The 25,459-nt window shown below is 37.7% G+C and overlaps 2 protein-coding genes and 1 pseudogene across 3 annotated transcripts; 2 read left to right on the forward strand and 1 right to left on the reverse strand.

Annotated features, from left to right (window-relative positions):
- Positions 1–15,760: 15,760 nt before the first annotated feature.
- On the forward strand, positions 15,761–17,710 carry LOC120259457. Of its 2 annotated transcripts, XM_039267065.1 has the most exons (2): positions 15,761–15,995; positions 16,051–17,710. In XM_039267065.1, exon 2 carries the CDS (start codon positions 16,066–16,068, stop codon positions 17,458–17,460), a length of 1,395 nt encoding a protein of 464 aa, XP_039122999.1. In that variant the 5' UTR covers positions 15,761–15,995; positions 16,051–16,065; the 3' UTR covers positions 17,461–17,710. The 2 variants fall into 2 exon arrangements, with proteins under 2 accessions (XP_039122999.1, XP_039122998.1); XM_039267064.1 differs by having other exon boundaries at positions 15,761–17,710.
- A 2,791-nt stretch (positions 17,711–20,501) lies between these two features.
- Positions 20,502–21,481, reverse strand: LOC120259513 (annotated as a pseudogene).
- On the forward strand, positions 21,068–25,323 carry LOC120259514 (protein trichome birefringence-like 1). The gene is made up of 7 exons (XM_039267125.1): positions 21,068–22,030; positions 22,777–22,901; positions 23,009–23,606; positions 24,080–24,275; positions 24,379–24,539; positions 24,622–24,773; positions 24,861–25,323. Exons 3-7 carry the CDS (start codon positions 23,512–23,514, stop codon positions 24,881–24,883), a joined length of 627 nt encoding a protein of 208 aa, XP_039123059.1. The 5' UTR covers positions 21,068–22,030; positions 22,777–22,901; positions 23,009–23,511; the 3' UTR covers positions 24,884–25,323.
- Positions 25,324–25,459: the final 136 nt, after the last annotated feature.

Below are 25,459 nucleotides of genomic sequence, written 5' to 3' on the forward strand. Positions count from 1 at the left end.
TTTTGTTTAGCTGTAGAGCGTTAACGTTTTAACCATATCATTCTACCGTTTAACTTTATTCATCTATCGTTTAACATTATAACTTCTTAGTTTAACTTTGTTCGACTACGGTTTAAACTTTTAGTTTTAATGTTTAATTTGTTTGCTTTCTTGTTTAACACAATAGGTTATAACGTTTAAATATCTCCCAGAGTTACATGTGTAAATATAGTTTTTAATTGTTTAAACTAAATAATTTCGCTAAGATTGTTTGCTTTACACTGCTAGTTTCCAAAATTTTGGTTCGGTGAATCTTTGATGAAAAGTATTTGTTGGACGACGGTAATCGATCGGATGCTATTGCTCGGGACACGCTTGCTGAAAGCGAAAGATGAGAGGCGACCTCTTCCTCGTCTTTGGGCCTTCGTTCTCCTGCTTCGAGGCCAAAGCGCATTACGTCGGGGCCGGAGAGCCACTCCCCGCGCCGCATGGCTTCCCCACGGCCAGTGTCGGCCCCCGAGCGTGGCGGCTCCTCTGGCACTGGGCGAGGATGTCGCTGCAACTCTCATCGCGAGGCTTGCCCGGTTGATGACCGAGTTCCCTCGACATCGCTCGGGTGGAGGCATTGGAAGGCGGTCAGCGATCGCGATCGTTGCGCCTTCCTTGAACAAATGAAGCGCGGGACGGATCGCCGTCGGAGTTCGACCGGCGAGGGACATCATCGGGGTGGCCCTTGAGGCGGCCTCGTTCGAAGAAGCTTGCAAAGAGGAAAAGCAATAATGCCTCAGTCTCGCTGCGTCTTGCGGGTGACGATGAAATAATGAGCGGCACCGTCGGCGGCCGGCACCATCGGCGGTGATGTTGTTGCCGTTGATGACATACCCATCACGGTGGAGGAGATTGAAGATGGTGACGGGTTTCTGGCGGTGGAAAAGATGAAATCGACTTCATTGTTGGCGACATCGTGCATCACGGTGGAGCCGTGCGCGGCGAGTCTTGGCGTCAAAGATGGGACCGCGATCCATGAAGAAGAACAACCCGGACAGCGTTGTGTCTCCCGTTGATCTTTAGCTGTGAGTGGAACTCACGGTTGAGAAGGTCGTTGAGTCTATCCTCGGCGAGTGGAATTCACGGTGGAACCAGCGGTGACCGTGCTGCGTCGGCGAGACACGATCCCACAAGAACAAGAAGCATGTAAGGAGGTGTCTCCCGGGTTGATCTTTGCAGTCGTGCCCCCGTTAAAGGAAGCCGATAAAAAAGTAGAAGAACTTGGAGAGTCTTCGTTCAGAAGAAAAAAATCGTTGTCGATCGGCCTCGATAAATGCTGGCGAGGGGTTGATAAGGATCTTCCTCAGCGCCCTATGGACAAGTAAGTTTGAAGTTTTTATGATATTGTTTAAAAGCTGTTTTAGTTACCATTTTAAGTAGGAGGCGTTAACGTTTAAAAATTCTGAGATAACATTTAACTTATAAGTGATACCCTTTAAATATTACAGATTCTGGTTTAAACATTCGATATAGAATTTAAAGTTTATACTTTAACGTTTAATTTTTATACTTACAACATTGTTTACATGTCTTTGTTCAGATTCGACCACGACAGCATGCGTGTGGAAGAATGACTACTGTCGGCACCGCACGGGCGATCTATTCGACACTGCTCGGGGGAAGGAGATGGTCGCGAGGGCGATGTGATGGAGCGCGTTCGTATGTATCTTGCAAAAAGGCGATGGCGTAGTGCCATATCGTTATAAGAGGCGCCTCCATCACCGACAGCTGGCCTTGTTCATGTCAAAGCGAGGCGGCGGCGCACATGAATCCACGATGGCTATGATTGGAGATGCTGCGCGTGACTTGCGTGAAGTGGACATCGTCGTCCTCCGATAATTATGGTGGCCACTTCCATGTAGTGAGTCGCCCTGACAATGAAAAAAACAAGAATACGGGCATTATTCTTCATGCCAAAGCGAAGAATACGATAAAAGCAGCTAGAAATGGTAAGTGCTTTAATAATTTGTGTTTTGTGTAATAGTGTTCGGTAAATAATCGGCATTCTAATATGAACTTGTATATCTCGGCAGTGGAACCTATTCGACCTCTAGTATCGACATGGAGTTGAGGCGAGTCGGCGACCGAAAAGTACCCAGCTTGTTCACGACACTGAAGCCCCTGACGAGGAAAAAAAGGAAGTGTCAGCTGCGACGTCTATGTCATGCGGTTTTATCGGCGATTACTACGCGGTGAGAAGCTACGGGTACATGCAGGGTGGCGTCCCTTATCTGCGATTAAGGTATGTTTCCGCATACTTAGGGAGGGAGGCGGTGGCATCGACGGCCCGAGAGGGAGTCTTATAGCGGGTTCTTAGTCGTTCTTTCTATATTTGTATACTGCGATTCTTTCTTTAATAATCCAGTTCGTTGTTTAACGTACACTTTTCGGTGTTTAAGTATATAGTTCATTGTGTAAAATATCAATGTAATTGTTTAAACTCCGTTTCTTTGTGTAAAAAGCGAACCCGAGGAGGAGTGTGCATAGCGGGGTCATGAGTCGTTGTATAGGTGTAATAGTTTGAATGTAAACCGGTTTAAATTGATTCATTTTTCGAAGAACATGACAAATTTTTGTCGATGTAAATGTACATGTATCTAAATTCAATTAAATTCATTACATTTCGTTTTTGAGGTTACATTCTTGTTGGATGATATTGTAGTCCGCTGAGGTACATTTGCTCGGGTAGGGATTACATTTCATTTTTCATTTTTCATTATCGGCTAATATCAACATTCATTTTTAAGCGTATAATGATAACTTTTTGCCCTTTAACTTTTCGTTTTTCTCTGTTTAAGTTTAGGTTTCTCTGTTTTAAATTTAATATTTTTACGTTTAAAATATCCTTATTATTTAATAATATCAATGTAATTACAACAAAAAAATATACTTAATATTTTTACGTTTTAAAAATATCCTTATTACTAATAATCTCTTATAGAGTGTAATGTAATGTTCGATTTTTTTATGTGCGACGGGAGTGGAAGCGGCTTGAGGGAACCGGCGTGTATTAGTGCAGCTTGGGGAACCGCTAGCACCATCCGTTGTACATTTTAAGCGGATACAAATTTATTTTTAAGCGATAAAAAAATAACGAGTTAAGCGAGAGAATAAAATATTTAAAAAGCGTAAGAGATATATTTAAATATAAAGTTCGATATTTAAACAATAATAAGAAGTATATACACAATGCCTGAGTCGGACAGATTCATTCCACGATCTGCGATTGTGACACGAAGCGTGGCGATGGCTACTAGCGCAACTTGCGGACCTCGGGGCGCTTACGACTCGATCCTCTTTCGTCTAGGACACCCGGGTTGCCTTCTCGTCGCGGGCGATGCATAAGCCGATTCGCGATTTTTCATCCATCGACTGTCGTTTGTCCGGTATGGGGAATATAGCTTCCTTATCGCCATTTTTGAAGTCGAAGCTTCCTTCCCGCGATCGCTCGGGTGTTTCTCGTTCTTCGATAATTTGAAGTCGAAAATTCGCTTTTTGATTGCAAAAATTCCTAAGTGCGTCTACGAAATGTTCAGCGCCTTCAAAACGTTGTCGATATCCAGCGACAACACTTGACTGATCGGATGAGGAAGGAAGGCATGCCACACCCTCGGGCTCGCCGTGATGTGGAGCGAGCGTGCCGGATTACGAATTCACTGCGACACTTTAGTTTAAGCGAACACGATCGATATTTAAGCGGAGACACAAAATATTTAAGCGATAAACATAAATCTTAAGCGTTAAAAACAAAAAGTTAAATAATAAGTTAATAAGTTAATCGGAGACAATAGTGTTTAAATGGAAACTTGATAAATGTAAGCGAGTGGCGGGGATAATAAACAATAATTAACTTCTACGACTATATAAACATAAGCGAGAAGAAACTTTACAGCGAGAAGAACTCGTTTTTCGGTGAGGATCACGATGCCACATCATACGTCTCGACAACAAGATCAACAACGAGAACATTTGAAGATGGAGTGCGCGTGACACATCTTGTTTGGAAGTCGACCTCGTTTTTATATGAGACATCTGGTTTTATGTCCATCGGGTGTGATAAACTTCACTACGACACGGGAAATATCGAGACCCCATCGCTCACATATTTCAGTTAACTTTGATTCCCAAGAAGTCGGTGCAGTGAACATTAGCACTCGTCCCTCCCGTTGTATCTAGCAATAGCACAAAAAACTCTCCATAATTTAATCGGAAGAGCTAAAATTGAATACAGCCCAAATGAGAAGAAGAAAAAGAAGAAGAAGAAGAACAAGAACAAGAACAAGAACAAGAAGAACAAGATATGAGCCTTCTAAACTTTGTTTGAGAAAAAAAGCAAGCGGGAGGCAAAAAAAAATTGAAAAAAACTATGCATAAAAGAAAGTTATGATTGGGCGTCATTTTTCCCACCTTTTGCGAGGGCAAAAAAGGAATTTCATATCGTGGACCCACTTCAACTTACCGGCGGGGGTTAAAAGGAATGTAAAATATAACGGAGGGCTGTCCGGGGTGTGCAAAAGTTGGAGGGGGTTTTTGGGAAGTTTTGAAAATTACGAGGGGTGAACAGTAATTTTCCCTATTTTATTATATATATATATCTTTATCTTTATCTAATTTTTATTATTATTATTATTATTTTTTTTATTTTTATTTTTATCTTATCTGATTTTTTTTTATATTATATGTATATATATTATTTTATTTTATTTTATTATATATATATATATATTATTTTATTTTATTTTATTATATATATTATTTTATTTTATTTTATTATTTATTTATCATTTTATATATATAATAAATTCTTATTATTTTATTATACGTGTATACATATATATTATCTTTATCCTATTTTAATATTTTATTATTTGATTTATATATATATATATATATATATATTATATTTATCTGATTTAGTTTTGATTGATTTTTTTTTAATTTAATTTAATCATCATTTATTTTTTTATTTATTTATATTTTTTTTAATATAATTAAATCTTTTTTTTATCGGGTGTAATTATTTTATTTTATTTTATTTATTATATTTATTATCATTATTTTATATATATATTTGCATCGTGATTTGCATTCATGACTGATCTTGAGATTGAGATCGCCTTGAGATCTGTGCTCTTGGCTGATCTTCAAATTTAAACAATTAAAATCGCTTCGAGATCTATGCTCTAGGCGATCTTGAGATTTTTGGATACTTTTAGACAGCCTTGAGATATGTACTACGGATATATCTAAGGTTTGAATATTTAAGATCACTCGAGGATCGTGCTCTTGGTGATCTTGACATTTGTGCATTTTTAGACGAGTCTTGAGAGCGGTGCTCTCGATTGATCCCGAGATTTGTGTATTTTTGGATATTTTGGATCGCCTCGAGATCGGTGCTCTCGGCTGATCCTGAGATTTGTGCATTTTAGACCATCTTGAGATCGGTGCTCTCGACTGGTCCTGAGATTTGTGTATTTTGGATATTTTGGATCGCCTCGAGATCGGTGCTCTCGACTGGTCCTGAGATTTGTGTATTTTGGATATTTTGGATCGCCTCGAGATCGGTGCTCTCGGTTGATCTTGAGATTTGAGCATTTTAGACCGTCTTGAGATCGGTGCTCTCGACTGGTCCTGAGATTTGTGTATTTTGGATATTTTGGATCGCCTCGAGATCGGTGCTCTCAGTTGATCTTGAGATTTGAGTATTTTAGACCGTCTTGAGATTAGTGCTCTCGACTAGTCCTGAGATTTGTGTATTTATTTTATATATATATTTGCATCGTGATTTGCATTCATGACTGATCTTGAGATTGAGATCGCCTTGAGATCTGTGCTCTTGGCTGATCTTCAAATTTAAACATTTAAAATCGCTTCGAGATCTATGCTCTAGCCGATCTTGAGATTTTGGATACTTTAGACTGCCTTGAGATATGTACTCTGGACAGATCTAAGAGTTTGAATATTTAAGATCGCCTCGAGATCTGTGCTCTTGGCTGATCTTGACATTTGTGCATTTTAGACCGTCTTGAGATCGGTGCTCTCGACTGGTCCTGAGATTTGTGTATTTTGGATATTTTGGATCGCCTCGAGATCGGTGCTCTCGGCTGATCCTGAGATTTGTGTATTTTAGACCGCCTTGAGATCGGTGCTCTTGGCTGGTCTTGAGTTTTTGATATTTTGAATATTTTGTCTAAATTAGGGGATACATTTTATTTATTTATTTATTATTATTATTTTTTATATAAACAATGGCCAATGGTTATGGGTTTTGAGTGTGTGACCAATGGGGTGGTTGATATGTGTCTGAACTATGTTACTTTTTGAACATATAATGAAAGGAAGAGCAGGGTGCTGATTGGTGGGTTCTAACAGGTTGAAAAGTCTCCTCTTTTTCTTTTTTACTTGAACCAATACCCATTCAATCAAATGAGTGAGTGAGTTAAAAAAGCTAACTGGCATTTCCTCAAACACTCCGAATAAACTAGAGTGCTGCTCGGAGTCTCTTCAGTGACCTGATCCTCGCCGGCGATCTACATCAATATAGTAGTATCAGAGCGTGCGTATGGTGACCGACAACAACCATGTGATCCTCTCTCAACCCTCTGTTCTAGTGTTTAAAGGGTATGACTATGGGAGATGGAGTCTTCCGATGAAGATGGTGTTCCGGTCTCAGGATCTTTGGGACCTCGTGGAGAAAGGTCTTGTTGAGGATGAAGCGAAGGACAGGGAGAATCTAAAGAAGGATGCTAAGGCGTTGAGCATCATCCAGCAAGCTGTGGATGAGCCTATCTTGGATTGAATAGCCAAGGCAGAGTCGGCGCATGCAGCATGGGAAGTAGTACCTTAGCTCTTCTAGAGTGGTTTCAGTTCGAAAGCAGTTTCTCAGGCAAAACTTCGAGACATTGCAGATGGACGATGGTGAAAGCATCCAGGACTATTGTTCAAGGGTGGTGACAATTGTTAACCAGATTCATGGGCTTAGTTACAAGCTAGGAGAAGAGGAAGTGGTGGCTAAGGTGCTAAGGAGTTTAGCCCCAAAGTTCGATTTTGTAGCTGTGGCTATTGAAGAATCAAAGGATATTACATCACTTTCTCTCCATGAACTATGTGGGTCTCTAGAAGCACACGAAGTTCGGGTGAATCAAGCTTTATTGAAGGTTGGGGAGAGAGCTCTTCCTGTGAAGAGTGATGCAACCACCTCGAAGGGTTGTGAAGATGGAAATTCAAGCCATGGGAGTGTCGGTTACAACAACAGAGGTCGTGGAAGCCAGTTCGCAAGATGGAGAGGAAGAAGAAGAGGTGCTCGTGGAAGAAGCATTGAAAACAAAAGCAATGTACAATGCTTCCATTGTAAAAAATTCGGGCATGTCAAAGCTGATTGCTGGGCAAGAAATAAGCAAAGTGAGAAACTTATTACTGTGATAGCTGAGCTAGGAGAAAACAACAACAACCTCTTTAAGGCAAACAACTCGACTGGTGCTGGTTTATCATCTGTGTGGCTAATAGACAGTGGTTGTTCGAATCATATGACTGAAGATAAGAGCTTGTTCAGCAATTTGGACGAGTCTCAAAAGATCGGTGTAAGGCTTCGAGAATGACAAGGAGATGATGGTTCAAGGAGTTGGCGTTGTGAGTGTGTCTACCCAATCAAGTGAGAAAAAACAACCGCAAGGTGTGCAGTTCGTCCCAGGTTTGGCTCATAATCTCCTTAGTGTAAGACAATTATCACTAAGGGGTATTCAGTTATGTTTGATAAAGATAAATGCATCATAAGTGATAAGCAGATGAAGAAGCAGGTGATATCTATTCAGAGAACAAGAAACAACATGTTTCCGTTAGATGTTTGCAGTATTGGAAGCTTGAATATGGCTGTGAAGAGTCAAACATCTACTGAGTTGTGGCACCTTCGACTTGGGCATCTGAATTATAGAAGTCTGCTCTCTATGGCTCAGAAGAAGCTGGTTGTCGGGCTACTTGAGGTGAAACAAGCTTCTTAATGTGAATATTGTGCTCTAACTAAGCAATTAAGGTCAAGCTTTGTCAGTGGAGTGTCTCGAAGAGCAAGTCAGTGTCTTCAGCTGATTCACATGGACCTATGTGGACCCATGAGTGAAGAATCTCTAGCGGGTAATAGATATTTCTTTTTACTTGTTGATAACTACAACAAGTGGTGTTGGGTGTATATGCTCAAAAACAAATCAGAAGCATTCGAGAACTTACAAAGATTTCATGTTTTGGTGGAAAGACAGATTAGGAAAAAGCTTAAGGCAATCAGAAGTAATCGAGGTGGAGAATTCTCATCTTTTTGCTTCCAAAAGTACTGCGAAAACTTAGGAATCAAGAGAGAATTCACCACACCATATACACCACAGCAAAATGGTGTGGTGGAGCGAAAAAACAAGAATGTTGTAGAGATGGCGCGCAGCTTGCTCAAAAGTAGAAATTTGCCTATCAAACTTTGGGGAAAGGCAACAGCTACAACCGTGTATCTCATCAATAGGTCGCCTACTCATGCCCTGTACAACAAGACACCATTTGAGGTTTGGCATGGGGTTAAACCAAGTGTGAGCCATCTCAAAGTATTCGGGTGAACAGCGTTTGCATTGATCACTTCTTACAAGCCTCACAAGCTTGATGAGAAGTCTGAAAAATGTGTGTTTGTAGGCTACTCATCTTAGTACAAAGCTTATCGTTTATATAATCCAATTACTTATAAATTTCTTATTAGCATGGATGTAATTTTCCATGAAGAATCACAATGGAATAGGGAGACACATCATAGTGATCGCCCTATGATACATGTTGATATAGAAGCTGAAGATCCTACAAGCAATTGTTCTGCGGGAGGTGAGAACAATTGAAGAGAAGCAAGTAGTAAAGCAAGGCCTCTGAGACGTGCCCCAGTTTCAGAAGATATGGGAACACATGTAGCACCCACTGATGGCTCGCTAGTTAGGAAGACCAGGTTATTGTCTGATATCTATAGCACATGTACTTTTGCTATGAATGTTGCAGATCCAATTGACTTCAAGGAAGCAATGAAGAACAAGAAGTCGCAGGAGGCCATGGATGAGGAGATGATGTCAATTGAAGACAATAACACTTGGGAGATATGCAATTAGCCGGATAGGAAGAAACCAATTGGCCTCAAGTGGATTTACAAGACAAAGTACAATGCTAAAGGTGAAATTCAGAAGTTTAAAGCTAGAGTGGTGGCCAAAGGGTATTCCCAGAAGCAAGTTGTTGATTATGAAGAGGTGTTCTCACCAGTGGCCCGTCTAGAAACAGTAAGGTTAGTGTTGGCACTCGCAGCACATGCAGGTTGGGATGTGTTTCACTTTGATGTGAAATCGGCCTTCTTGAATGGAGATATTCAAGAGGAAGTCTATGTTACTCAGCTAGAGGGATACATCATAGAAGGTGAAGAAGATCGGGTATATAGACTGAAGAAGGCCTTCTATGGTTTGAAGCAAGCCCGCGGGCTTGGTACTCTCGAATTGATCAACATTTCAAAGAGCACGGAATCACTAAAAGCGAGAGTTAGCATACGCTTTACAAGAAGGTGAGAAGGGGTGGAGATTCCTTGGTGATCACCCTGTATGTCGATGATATTATTTACACAAGTTCATCTTCATCAATGTTCAGTGAATTCAAGAGAGACATGATGAACACCTTCAACATGACGGATTTATATTGATAGCTTGCTAGTACAAATGAACATGAAATTGTGTAAGCATATTATGTCACCAATGGCAGTGAATGAAAAAGCTACAAGATGATGCTAGTGAAACTTGTTCTGATCCGAGGTTGTGTAGAAGCCTAATTGGGAAGTTACTCTATGTTACACGCTCACGGCCTGACATCTGTTTTGCTGTGAATTTTCTATCCCAGTTTATGAACCAGCCCAGTAAGAATTATTTCACTGCAGCTAAGCGAGTGGTGAGGTATCTCGTTGGTACAAGAGAGCTTGGGCTTTGGTACACACATGGGGATGAAGGAGTTTTAGAAGCTTTCTCCGATAGTGATTGGGGGGCTTTATAATTGATCGCAAAAGCACAATGGGGATGTTTTCCGATTAGGATCAAGTGTAATCAGCTAGAGCTCAAAGCAACTAGAGATCGTGGCGTTATCGGCGACTAAGGCAGAATATGTGGCTTCAACAGATGCAACTTGTCAAATTGTCTGGCTTAGAAGGATTCTACAGGATTGTGGGTTTGGAATGACGAATCCAACCAAACTTTGGTGTGATAATATGTCAGCAATTGTAGTCGCAAAGAATCCCACTTACCATGGAAGAACGAAGCACATCGACGTTAGATTCCCACTTTATCCGGGGTCTAGTTATAGATGGAGTTATTTCTCTTCATCACTGCTCCACAGATGATCAGGTGGGTGACATCTTTACTAAGCCACTTACAGTTGATAAACATATCTATATGAGAGGGTTGCTGGGTCTTTGCATGCTTCAATCAACAGGGGATGTTGGTGTGTGATTGGAAGCATGCCCTGCGCAAGAAGTTGGTGACGATGGCGAAGCAGTGTGGCAGGCCAAGGGGAATGTTACCGATCTCTGATGAGCATGGAGGAGAGTAAGGTTTAGTGTATTGTGTATTCTTGGTCATGTGACTGAGATATTTTGTAATAGAGAGCATTAATGGCTCTCCATATCTATGTGTGTACGTGCATAGCCAAATGGTGATGGCTCTAGTGTAAAGGCATGGCCAATAGTTATGGGTTTTGAGTGTCTGACCAATAGGGTGGTTGATATGTGTTTGAACTATGTTACTTTTTGAACATATAATGAAAGGAAGGGCATGGTGCTGATTGGTGGGTTCTAATATGTTGAAAAGTCTCCTCTATTTCTTTTTATTTGAACCAATCTTCATTAAGTCAAATGAGTCAGTGAGTTAAAAAGCTAACTGGTATTTCCTCAAACACTCTGAAAAAACTGGTGTGCTGCTCGGAGTCTCTTCAGTGACCTGATCCTCGCCGACGATCTACATCAACAACTATTCCATGTCCATGAAAAAGTAATGTTTACTGAATTTGAAAAAAAAAACTGGCTCAAAGAGTCTTATTTGACATGAGTGATTATACTGAGCATGAGTGATATTTGCTCGAGAAGTTGAAACACCTCAAATTAGGATTGGAAGGCAAGCTGACAAACTTCACAAACTTCAAAGTCAATCATATATCAAGTAAGCTTTATAGAGTATCTCTACTGATATCTTGACATATCCCTCTCTGGACGTTAGGGACCCTAGAAATTTAGTTCAGCACTAAATAAAAAGTCGATATTCTCATATTCGTCAACCCTTTAATTTTTACGGTGTTTTTAGTCCAACCATAGCCTCTCTTCGATTCAACCACGACTAGTAGCGAGCCCGTAACTCACGTCGAGTAAAGGGGTTAAAGTCAACTACTATCATAGTGAAGGATGTTTTGAATAATTTCTCAAATTTTATTAAAAACTTAAAATTTTAGAAATTTTTAAATAAAAAAAATTTTTCATTACTAAAATTTTTTTACATTTGTCATGCCATATTATCAATTTAATAATTATTAAAAAAATTATAAAGTTTAGAACATTATATAATTTTTAAAAATTTTTCACAATTTTTTTGAAAAAAGAACTTGTTTTTTTAATTACTAAAATTATTAAAAAAACTTAACATTGCTTAACTCCCAGGATTTGAACCAGCGGTGAGCTCCTATCATTCAACTCCCACGACCACTCAGCTCATGCCCATTACATAATAACTTTATACAAATAAAATATTAGAAAACATTAATATTCATATAAAAAATCTTATTGAATACAGTTCTTCTAAGGTTTTCCGGCCTGTCAGCCCGGGCTTCAGCCCGGGCTGCCACCCATGTGGGTCCGCCCCTGACAATGGCCAAACTACAATACTGTCAAACTCTACCCAACTCCTGAGATGCTCAAGTGTGGAAGTCTTCAAACAGTACTTCTACCAAACAACATCAAAGAATTAACAAGAAACTTGCATGCATGGACGTGCATTCATTAGCTAGGAACCTGCAACATCATTGGAAAATTTGAACTAAAAGAAAATCGAACTCGTTGTTACTACTTTCCAAGCTTTTGTTTTTCTCTTATTCACCTACAAAGAGATAAAGATCAGCTAGACTTGAAAGAAGAAGAAAAAAAAGAAGAAGAAGAAGATGTTACTCAAATGCTGCATCAAGGACTGATTATTTTGCGTTCAATTCAGCTAGAGTTCACAAACAAAATGAAAAAGGATCAAGGTACACTGTTGGTGCTGCCATTGTTGGTAAGACATACATTTTTAGGCCATCAACAACTAATTTCTAAATGTGCTGAGGTTCTTACATGTATAGCATTTGAACTCTGGACGTTGCACTTCATTAGTATATCAATGGGGCCGGGATTGATCGAGAATGTATTTGTGGCCCAGATCCCGACTTGCCAAACCCATCCCGATCCCAACCCAGCGGGGATTACCAGGTTTGGGATTCCCGTTCTCAATTTTTTTTATATATTAAATACATCAAATATATTATCTTTTAATAATATATATTTTTTATTTAATATTATTTTTTTAATATTATATATATATTATCTAAATTATATATTCAAGATGGGGCAGGAAAGAGATTCTCTATAACTCACAAGAATTTACATCCCCTCCTGGGGCAAATTGATAACCCTAGACTTCATCACTAATTACTTAGAATTAACTATTTTTTAAAATTATTTATTTTGAAATCTTATCAAATATATTGTGGATAAAATCATATGAATAACTAACTTTTTAAAGTCTAAAATTAAAGTTTATCAAAATTACAAATTATATTTTGTATTTAGTCATTGGGGTATCTATTTAATTAAACTTAAACATTTTTTTTCAAGTGATAAAATTAGTGTTTCAAACTTGGTTATATCTCTTAGGTCGAGATCATAACTATACACACTTAAAATTAAAAAGAGCGATGTTATTTTTACCAATAGATTTATTGAATAGGTTTCCAAATAACATGGATGCTAACTTGTTATCCACGTCATCATCCACATTGTTCAAATTTTTTAAAAAAATTATAAAACCATATCTAAAATTTTAAACCAAAATACTATAAAATTTATACCTAAAAATCTAAAAACTTAAACCCTAAATCATAAAACCTAAACAGTAGGGGGTTGTGGTTTATACTTTAGGGGTTTAGAGAAGGAGTTTTCGATTTATCATTTAATATTAAAGATTTAAATTTAGGATTTAGATAACAAAGAGATATTAAGGATAAAGAAAGAATGACGTGGATTCTGACAATGATGACAACTTGACATCTACGTGGAAATCTATTATGTAAAATATCATTACTACAAAAAAAATATTAACTATAGAAAACAAACATGAAAATAAACGACAAATATATATATAAATATATATACCAAACAAACATAAAAAAACCATCCTAAGTAACTATAGGAATCAATAAGATAAGAAGATGAATGACAAAAAAAAATACAAATAATTAAGAATAGTAAGGAATAAAAAAAATTATAAACAACAGAAAAAAAAATGGCAACGATAAGACAAGAAAATGACCGACAAAAAATATACCAGAACATCAATGAACAAGAAGAGATAAAGAAAGAATGAAAGGATGTCATACGAGAAATCTATTCGATAAAAATATCATTACAAAAAAAAATATTAACTACAGAGAACTAACATAAAAATAAACGACAAAAATATATATATATATACCAAAAAAACAAAAAAAAAATCATACTAACTATAGGAATCAATAAGACAAGAAGATGAACTACAAAAAAACAATATACAAATAATTAAGAATAGTAACAAAGAAAAAAAAATAAAAATGATAAAAAAAAACGATACCAATAACTGTAAATTGGTAACGATACGACAATAAGATGACCACCAAAAAATATATCAATAACTTAGAACAGCAACAAACAGGAAAATCATAAAGCGACAAAATAAACCATATCAATAACTGTAAATTGGATATGATGAATGACAAAAGAATATATCAATAACTTAGAACAGTAATGAACAAGAAAATCATAAACGACATAAAAAACATACCAATAAATATAAATTGGAAATGATAAGATAAGAAGATGAACGACAAGAGAATAACAATAACTTAGAACGACCAATAAAATCATAAACGACAAATTAAACTATATCAATAACTGTAAATTGGACATGATACGACAAGAAGATGAATGACAAAAAATATACCAATAACTTTGAACAATAACCAACAAAAAAAAATCATAAACGACAAACTAAATCAGATCAATAACTGAAAATTGGAAATGATAAGACAAGAAGATAAACGAAAAAATATACCACTAATTTAGAACAGTAACGAACAAGAAAATCATAAATGACAAGAAAAAAGCCATATGAAACGATGAGACAAGAAGATAAACGACAAAAATATACCAATAACTCAGAACAATAACAATAAGAAAATCATAAAAGATAAAAAAAATTATATCAATAACTGGAAATTGTTTTTCAAAATATTTTACGTGTTATTTTTCAAAGTTTTAATTTTCAACTAGACATATTAATTTTAAACTTGTAAATGTGATACATATTTGTGTGTATATTATAATATATATATATATATATACATGATACAGAATTTTAATTTTGCAAAGGGGCTAACAGATAAAATATATATTTAAAAGTACAAACAAATATTTTTTTTAAAGGAAAAAAATACAATAAAAGATAAAATAATTAAGAATAGTAACAAATAAAAAAAATTATAAACGATAAAAAAACGTTAACAATAACTATAAATTGGTAACGATACGATAATAAGATGACCGCCAAAAAATATACCAATAACTTAGAACAACAATGAACAAAAAAATCATAAACGACAAAATAAACCATATCAATAACTGTAAATTGGACATGATGAACGACAAAAGAATATACCAATAACTATAAATTGGAAATGATAAGATAAGAAGATCAACGACAAAAGAATAACAATAACTTAGAACATTAACGACCAAGAAAATCATAAACGGCAAATTAAACCATATCAATAACTGTAAATTGGACATGATACGACAAGAAGATGAATGACAAAAAAAATATACCAATAACTTTGAACAATAACCAACAAAAAAAAATCATAAACGACAAACTAAATCAGATCAATAACTGAAAATTGAAAATGATAAGACAAGAAGATAAACGAAAAAATATACCACTAATTTAGAACAGTAACGAACAAGAAAATCATGAATGACAAGAAAAAAAAACCATATCAATAATGGTAAATTGAAAACGATAAGACAAGAAGATAAACGTCAAAAAATATACCAATAACTCAGAACAATAATAATAAGGAAATCATAAATGACAAAAAAAACTATATCAGTAACTGGAAATTGTTTTACAAAATATTTTACGCGTTATTTTTTAAAGTTTTAATTTTCAACTAGACATATTAATTTTAAACTTATAAATGTGATACATATTTGTGTGTATATTATAATATATATATATATATATATATACATACATGATACAGAATTTTAATTTTGCAAAGAGGCAAATAGATAAAATATATATTTAAAAGTATAAACAAATATTTTTTTTAAAGAAAAAATACAATAAAAGATAAAATAAAATCTCTAAAAAGATTCAATAAAACCTAGAATACCCTTCTTATATCCCTATCCAGTCCGCGGAATCCTCACTGGACTTCATCCTGTTTAATTTTTCATTTTAGGGTTTTTATTTATATGTCCAAAAATCCCCAAACAGCACCCACAGTTCCCAAACCAGCCCAAAGAAATCCCCAATTCCCAAACCGACCTCCAGATCACAGTCAGGGAAATGGTTGTCGAAACGGCGAATTAGGGCTTCGATTTGATCATAGATTGGGAAATGGTTCTCGATTGATGTTTGAAGCTTGAATTTGAGGTTCAATTTTACTTGTTCTTTTTGAGGATTTTTCATGGCGGATGAGGGAAATCAGAACGGGAGTGGAGAGATGGATCTCAGTCTCAACCTTGGTCTCCCTCAATCCTACCTCAATGGTGTCACCGGCCTCGGAACCACCCTCACTATCAGCTCCTCTCCCACCGCCGAAGGGGACAGCGATCCGATGAAGCCTCCGGAACAAGAAGATCTCTATGCTGCGGCCAACCTTTTGATCAATGTTGGATCAGTGCCCGTGGCTGAGGAGCAGGGCTACGCCGTTGATCCTCTTGTTCCCGTTGAAGCAGTTCCATTGCGAAGCTTCGTGATAAGAGATGTGCTGTTGGTCCCTGATGATGCAGTGCCGCTGGTTGCTGTACAACCTTCAGCTTCGGATATCGACGCTTCTCCATTGACGACTACTCGGTGTCATGATGAGAATTCGCAGGTTGTGCGCTTGTTCTTCGTTTCTGATCCAAATTTCAGGTTTGAGAGACCGACAGAAACCGAGAATCAGCCTGTGAGGCAGGAGGGATCTGGACAGGGTTCGGCGGTGAAGGACGATGATAATGCTGAATTTGAGTGCAATGTATGTTTTGATACCGCAAAGGAGCCTGTGGTCACTTCTTGTGGTCATCTCTTCTGTTGGTCATGTTTGTATCGATGGTTGCATCGTAACCTGGAGAACAAAGAATGCCCAACATGCAAAGGTGCTTTGCTTGGATGTAACATCACACCCATCTATGGGCGAGGGGGACCGGAGAGAAGCATGCGTGGTGAGGTTGGAGAGGAAGGGAAGCAGGGGGGGTTTGTGATACCACCAAGGCCACGGGGAAGTCGGTTTGAGGGCTTCAACCAATGGTTTGAGCCTGTTTTTGATGTGGCTGATGAGGATGTTATATCTAGTTGGAGAAGTATTGTGGAGGAGGGGATGAGGAATATGTTTGAAAGAATTGTGGAGCCAAGCATGAAAGAGATGTTTAACCGTTGTTATCAAACGTTGATGGAGACTCAGGCAGACCAATGGGATCCCGTGTTTGGTGAAACCATTGGTGAGGTGTTAAGCCAAAGAAGGTGTCCAAGAGTTCCTCAGAGTAATGCTGTTGTCTCAGCTTCTACTTACAGGAGGGAGGACTTACTTTGGCAATGGTTTACACTTTGTGGCCTTGCTAAAACTCAGAAACTCACAGCTATGGCCAACATGGAGATCATGTTTGATAGGATCACTGCTGGTATGGGTGGAATTACTTCTGTTGGGCCTTCTGCAGTTGCTGGTCCCTCTAGCACAATGGCTGTGATTCAAGGAGATAGTGCTTTTGCTTCTGACTCACCAGAAGCAAACAGTTCAGAGACTTCTGGGTCTCTTAGAAGAACTTGGAGCAGTGTTTCTGGCTCTTCATATGGGGATGATGGAGATGATGGGGATGATGGAGATGTTCATGAAAATATAAGGAGGAGGTTGAACTAAGTTACCATGTTATTGATGGCAATAACAGGCAATAATAAGACTCCGAGAATAACTTAGTTCTATGAGTATTTCATGTTTATGTTCTCCTTTTATAAGCATAGTATAGTGTCTTTTAAGATGGCCGTGTTGTTGTAGTAGTAGTTGTTATTTTGTTTCAGACATCGATCATATAGCATCCTTCATGTTGTTCGTTCGTTTTTGTAAATAACTTCTTGTCGTTTATATAAAACATATATATATCCGATAGACTCATTTTGTGCGTATGGTTTGCTATATTGCGCCTTTTCTGACTCTTGTCGTTTCTGTTATTTGTCGTGCTTGTCGGTTTGCGGTTGTCCAACACCATGAATACTTTACTTGTAAATTATAAAGATAAAACACCCACCTTCCGGCGCATGATGGGAAAGGACTAGCCGTACCTATCAATTGTCGAAGACCCCGTTGACTACTGATCAACTTCCACGCGGCAACGGTCGGTTCTAATAGGAGTGAGATGAGCATTATTAACCATCTTATTGTCGCTTTCACCCGAGAAGAAAGGGTATGAATTTCAAATCTTATTCTTGTATGTTCGATCATTTCTCCACTCTTTTCAATTCCTATTGCTATTGTTAGGAATCAAAGCCAATCCCTCTCAACTGTAATCTGCTACATGTACCTAAGTTTAATATATTATAAACCATAATCTCATGATGGTATGCAACTCTTGAGAGATGGAGAATATCGGTTTATCCCATAGGGGACTCAATAAATAGTGAATGAACACTACTCTATAATATTTCTATAGTATTGTATAATGTTTGTACTATAGTTGAAAAGGCCAAGGGGTTTCAATTTATAGGTTGCCCATTATGCGCGGACACTCTCTTTTTATGCTTCTTTAGCCATATTTTCTTTTAATGTTTTCGATTCTTGTTTTCAGTTTAGCATCACACTTTACTATTTTTTTTTAGGTTAATTGTCAGATGTAGATTCAGCACTAGTATTCTCTAGTTTCCTGTGAACTGATACCTACTCATAGCATACTTTAGTACTCGATTGGCACCTGCACTTACGTTCTATAGATGACTATAGTTTTTCCTATCAAGTACACAACTACAACAAAAGTAAAAGATACAAAAAAATTAAATCAGAGGAACACAAATATCTTATGATAGTATAAACACTAAGTCCAAATAATGAAGGAAAAAAAAAAATCCAATTTTCTCATTAAAATGAAGAAGAGTTAACCAGGTTCAGCAATCAATTAATACCCTAAAATAACGAAATAAATAAAAGAGCAAAAGATAAAAGGAAAAAAAAGCAAGACAAAGTAGAGGAAATACAGAAGGAAGACCAAGAGCTCAAATGAAGTACATTGCAAAAACAAGCCCTAAGAATGAAGCACATTGTAAATACAGGCATTAAAAAGGGAGCTCATTATAAATTTTTCGCTCAACGTCCGGCGTTCTTATTGCCCAATCTACATCCATAATGGCCCCACGAGCTCCAGATGTAGACGTGTGGAGCATTTAAAGAGATATCTAACATTAATTATTTTTTTATTATATATATATATATTTTTGATACAAAAATGATAGGCATCGTTAAAAGAACAAACATATACAAAAGAGTAAACCAATTTTGATAACTAAATGACTTTTAAAAAAATTACCGTATGGGGCCGTTAAAAGTAAAATTGTCTGCATAGAATTAATTAGTTTCAAACAAGGCATGCCACTCAAACTCTCAAAAGTAACATCGTCTGCATAGGATTAGCTAGTGTGTAATTCTATGTTACTTAGACTTCGTAACTCATGCCACATTAGCTCATTTGTAATCCATAATATTAATGATTTTTCTTCAACAAGCAACCTCACAAGATTTATCTTTTTTTAACTTTGATTTATATAAATTTTGAGAAGAAATGCTCAACATCATCATTATCTCTGAAATTCACTGAGATCGTAGATGACTCCATAAACCGTAGACCTAAAGGTATTTTGGTGGTACCTCGTAACTTGACGTGATTAAGGTTAGTTCAACTATTGCAATTGGTGTGCTGGTTGAAGTCAAGTTTAATTGTTTGGTGGCATCTTCTTGGTTATACCAAAAGAATTGATCATTAATTGCACTTGATTCAAGAGGCTCATCACAACTTAATTAATGTCTTCTTTCATAAATTATTTATGCATTCTTTTGTAATATTTATTTGTTTATTTCATCAGTCAGTTTGGTGGACGGATTAAAGGGCTTAAGGCCACGTTTAAGCGTTCCCACGTTACAAGTTGAATGATTGCCAGGGAATTTCATATTCAATCACATTATATCTTACATTCGTACCTTTAAAGAACTACTATCAATAGAGCGAGCATTTGGATGGCATTCACATAGTCAGATATATTTAGAAGTCTGAAATCTCATATTTTAAAAACATTCTTATAAACTTTGCCCAATTAAACTTATGTTTACTGTTAAGAGAGGATTTTGCTTAAATTTTGAAGGTGTGTATCAAGTACAAAATTATTTAACATATGACCCCTCAAAATTAATTAGGGTGCGTGGATGCACAAAGTCAATAATAAATTCTAGTCATATATATGATTCAGTTCTTGGAACAGCCAAGAGAAAATAACAGCCATCATAGTCATATATATGATTCAGTTCTTGAAACAGCCAAGAGAAAATAACAGCCATCAGTTCTTGGAACAGCCAAGAGAAAATAACAGCCATCATAGTCATATATATGATTCAGTTCTTGAAACAGCCAAGAGAAAATAACAGCCATCACAAAGAACGCCAGGAATCAAAGATATTCAATTACTGGTTTGCGTAACAAACAAGAAGAAAAGGACCAGATCATTTATTGAATTAAAGTCCCTGTAACTCCTGAGTACTGGCCACCATAAAACCGTACAATCATGGTTTATTTACATCAGGGATGTCTGCATCGTAACTGAAAGAGCACAATGACACAAAAAATAAAAAATAATAAAAAAATAAAATATAAAATTGAAATGGGCAAAGATAAAAACAAATAATGTGCATTTTCCGTACGCTGAAATCAACATAATATATCCTGGAAAGGATGCAGCGTGCAGGGACCAATAAAGTAACAAACAATCCATCATCTTCTCAAATGAATTGAAGGGGATAAATAGACTAAAATTGCAACAAAATTAAAAGAACCCAAAGAACTTCTTTCTCAGATAGGAAGATCATCGGGACTAGTAGTCCAGGTACCAGTGAACGAACTTCTCGAGCCCCATTTCAAGGTCGGTGGACCCTCTATGCGAGGCCGATGCTGGCACGGGTGAACTGCACGTCCCCCGTTCCTCGGCATCTCCTTGTCCGTCACATTTCGGATAGCCTTCACATTAAGTAACCGCTCGAGAATCCCTACCAGCTCTTGGATGGCTGCTGGCGTGGTACTGCCGAGATTGTAGATGCGCAGCTGTGCCGAACCGCCGATACCAGTGCTTTCCTGAGCGGTGTCGAGGGCAGCGAGGCAGCCCTTAACGACGTCGTCGATGAAGGTGAAGTCGCGGCCGACAGTGGTGTGATTGAGGCCCTCATAGGTGGAGATGGGCTTGCTGCGGAGGATGTCTTTAGTGAAAAAGAAGTACGCCATGTCGGGAAGGCCCCAAGGGCCATAGATGTGTGGTTGTAGGCATGAGCGATCTCCTCGCCTGCTTTCTTGGTGGCAGCGTACAGACTATGGCTGGCTGAGGGGAGGCGGAGCGGGCGGCGAGATGGAGACGTGAGTGAAGGGGACGACGAAAAGCTTGCGGAAGAGATCAGGATCGTTGGTGTCGCCCTCGACGACGAAGACCCCCTCGTCATCGAGGAGGGCTTGGCGGGAACGTTTCAGGGAAGTGTCGTAGTAGTCGTTGAAGTTATCAAGGCCGAGGAGCCCCAGGGGGTGAGGCTGGAGGTGGAGAGGTGGCGGCGGGAAGAGATTGAGGGAGAGTAGCGGCGCGGGAAGATGAGTAGCACGATGGTGAGAAGGGAGAAGCATATGAGTACCCAGAAGGCGAGCTGGTGGTTGTGGATCCAGCGCTGGAAGATGCGGCGTTGGTGATAGGGCTTATCGGTCTTAAGCTTCCCGGCGTCGAGGGCACGCCGTCCATGGCCAACGATTTGAGCAAAAGAGCTTTAGAAGTTAAAACAAAGAAAGAGAACAAAACTACAAAACAACAGAAATCCAAAAGAAGAGATGACAACTGGCGCAGATCTCTTCTATCCAATTTGGACGATCCAAGCCTTTGAAGAAGAGGAATAGTTGTTGGTTAAGGCTTCCATAGGCAGCTAGTTCATCAGCAATGGCGTTGTCCTCTCTTGGAATAGTAGTAATGGTTTGTCTGAGAAGGCTTTCATCAACAGCTTTAGTTTTTGGATCAACTAGTTTGGTGGTCTCCAGGCAATGCAGGGGTGTAGGTTTTGAATTAACTGAGCGACCCCTGGACAGTCACAGCAAATTTTATCTGAATTCCACTTGTTTTCTTTGCACATCTGAAGAGCTTGGCAAATAGTCTCAATTTCATCATTGATGGGAGAGGAATGGCTGGATTCCGAACACCACCTCCTTGATGTAAGCCTTGATTTCTCTCAGTTACCTTCTGTTGATCTGAATAATGTTTTTTCTGTCTGTTTAAAAGACCCTTTTTTCTATGCCTGATATATATATATATTATAATTTGTTTTGATTTCTAATAATAATAGATAGATAGATAGATAGATAGATGGATGGATGGATAGTATCATGATGTTTATACCCGTTTGATTGGTAAAAGCCTCACCTTTTATTCTAGTATATTGACATTTTCTGTAGCTTTAGTTGATCCTTTTTTTTCATAACGTCAGAGTTGCATCTTAGAAATTGGTTTGTATATTATATGCTGCCATGTTTGCGCTTCATGAATATGCTAAATGGTCGATATGAAAAGTCTTTTTTCTGTTGGATTTGGTTTGTTGTATGCTTAACATTACTTATTTCTTTTCAATTAGTAATTATATAATTTTACTACAATTCATCCTGCTTGCATTTTGGATGTACCCTGCTCATTGTTATACATCTGAACTGCTTTCTCAGTCAGTTATGGGTTTCTTCTTCTGTTTGATTTGGTTTTTATATGTGTAAAATAACTTATTTATTTTCAATCAATAATTATATGATTTTACAGCCACTTATCCTGCCTGCATTTGGGGTGGACCCTGTTCATTATCATGTATCTGAACTGCTTTTTCAATCAGAATGTGTTTTGCGTGTTATGACATAAATTATAGTGATACTAGTGATTTTCAATTAAAAAGGCAATATTTGCTTGTGGTTGACAGTTGGTGGTCCAATTTGCTGAGGAGAGTAACCCCTTGTTTGTAACACTACTGAGCAGGGAGATGAGGCCCACCGGAGAATCTCTTCTTGAAACTGAAAAACAAGAAAGCAGTTTCTGCCATATCTTGTATGGTTTTATCCTTTTGGCCATCAATATCTGAGTGCGGCCTTGGAATTATTATGTTTTTCTATGTTTATTCAAGGGGATCAATGCTATAATTGGTGCTGTTGCAGTTGATATGGGGATCTTAACAGGACAACAACTGCTTTGGATTGTTAGGAGTTGGAATAAAGGAACTAAGGTGTCCAAGCTGCAGTTGCAACGACTAATGCAGAAACAGAGGTGGTCCAGCCACCTGGTCTACAAAAGCTTGTTGATACTGAAATATGCCAGTGACCCATACAATATTTGTCTTTGTTATCTACTAGCACAGCAAAACTCTTTAAAGCCTTTCTATTCTGTTTTACAGTCATTTCTCCATTCCTAGGTATTCCTCCATTGAGGACTTCGCATCCATGTAGAGCATTGCGTACTGAAGTTGATTCCATGCATCTAGTACTCCAGGAAGGCATCAGTATATGCAGTCTTGGACATCCCCGCGCTTCCTCATCTCCTTCGGTTTAGTGTAAACCGAAAGATGCCCATCTTTTCGGGGATTAGTCATTGATATTCATGAAGATGACCGGTGTCCGCATTTTACCGATTACAGACTCAAGGGCAGTCATCACTTTTGGGTATGCCCCCAGAAATGACCTATTTAGGACAGGTTATCTCTCACCGTCGCACCTGCCGCTGGAGTTTTGGTGGCCACCCCTGTAGAAGAAGTACATGGTAAGTTTTGAAATATTTTTAGAAGAGTTGTGTTTTTGGGTTTAATGAATTGTGTTTTTTTCATTTTGGATTGTGCGTGTTCTCTATAAACTTTGAGAGCTTTAACAATGCTTACATAAACCATCAAGATAATTTGAAGAAGCTAATGCGAGGAAAGGAACTTACTTTACTATTGATATATATATATATATATATATATATATTTGTCTGTTATTTCATTTACAAATATAAAATAGTTATTGATTTTTTATTTTGCTTTATGTTTGGGTTTTGAAGTAGTTGAACTCATTCAGATTATTTATGGAATGTTTTGTGTTATTGGGGGCTTGAGCTTGTTTTGCTTTATGTTTGGGTTTTAGGTTTGCTTGCTAGTGATTTCCTCTCTAGTTCTTTAGACTACAGCTGGTCTACTTCCTTTCTTTTGAACTAGTTCTTAAGCTCAACTTAGTTTTTTTGTTTGTTTGTTTTTGCAGGTTAGATGGGAAAAGGTTGCTGGAGATTTTGAACGGAAAGAGGCTTGTATTTGTAGGAGACTCACTGAATCAGAATATGTGGGCATCTCTCGGTTGCATATGTCTGGCCTCCTTGGAACACAAAGATCATGCATTTGAGGTCCCAAGTTGGCATGAGTATATCAGGAAGAAAAGTTTCCGTGCTGTTCATTTTTTTGTGAGTTTTGAAGGCGATTGTACAACTCTCTTTTCCTTTTTTTACTTTTTTTTTTTCATTTCTTTCCTTACTCTCTGACTGTTCTTCAAATTTCAACACCCAGGATTACAACTGCTCCATAACCTCCATTGAATATCATCTACAGCAAGTTGAGCGGTTTGTGAGATTGGACCTCATTTCGGAGGCAGCCAAATATTATAAGACAGCAGATATCATTGTGTTCAATTCCGGTCATTGGTCGACAGATGCAAACACCAACCGAGGGTAAAATTCTTAACCATAGAAATCATATGATTACAGTATTGATTATTTACTGATTTTTGTTTTTCTTCTTCTTCTTTGATAGGCAAGACTTCTTTGTGGAAGCCGATCACATCTACTCACACCTGGGTCAAACTGATGCCTTTGTGCAGGCCTTGCAAAAGTGGTGGTTGACTCTTCCATTGATGCCGCTAGGACTAAATTTTTCTTTCTCGGATACCGTTCTTCACACTATATGTATAAGTTTTCAAACCTAAGTTTTCAACACAGTTTCACATTTAATTCTTCTAAAAATATTTCAATACTTACCATGAACTTCTACAGGGGTGGCCACCAAAACTCCATAGGCAGGTGCGACTGTGAGAGATACGTTGTCCTAAATAAACCATTTCCGGGGGAATGCCTAAAAGTGATGATCGCTTTTGAGTCCGTAATCGGTAAAATGCGGACACCGGTCAATTTTCTGAATATCACAGCGAAGATTAATCCCCGAAAAGATGGGCATCCTTCGGTTTATATAAAACCGAAGGAGATGAGGAAGCGCAGGGATGTCCAAGACCGCATAAATTGGTGCTTTCCTGGAGTACTAGATGCAAGGAATCGACTTTTGTACACAATGCTCTACATGGATGCAAAGTCCTCAATGGATGAATACCTAGGAATGGAGAAATGACTGTGAAACGAATATTGTGTGGATCACTGGTATACCATATTTTTTGAATTGGTTGGATTTAAAGTTTTTTAAATTGTATTGTGCTTAAATCTAAATCTAATTAATTGATTTTGTTTTTTTTTGAACTTATTGAAACTTATTCAATAGAAAATACAGATGACATAGTTGATTTTTTTAACTTGTTGAAAACAATAGAAAATACAGATGACATGCCAAAAGCGCATGCTTAAAAATGCTACAACAATGTTGA

This window comes from Dioscorea cayenensis, chromosome 4 (genome assembly GCF_009730915.1).
Source record: "Dioscorea cayenensis subsp. rotundata cultivar TDr96_F1 chromosome 4, TDr96_F1_v2_PseudoChromosome.rev07_lg8_w22 25.fasta, whole genome shotgun sequence".
Classification (NCBI taxonomy): Eukaryota; Viridiplantae; Streptophyta; class Magnoliopsida; order Dioscoreales; family Dioscoreaceae; genus Dioscorea; species Dioscorea cayenensis.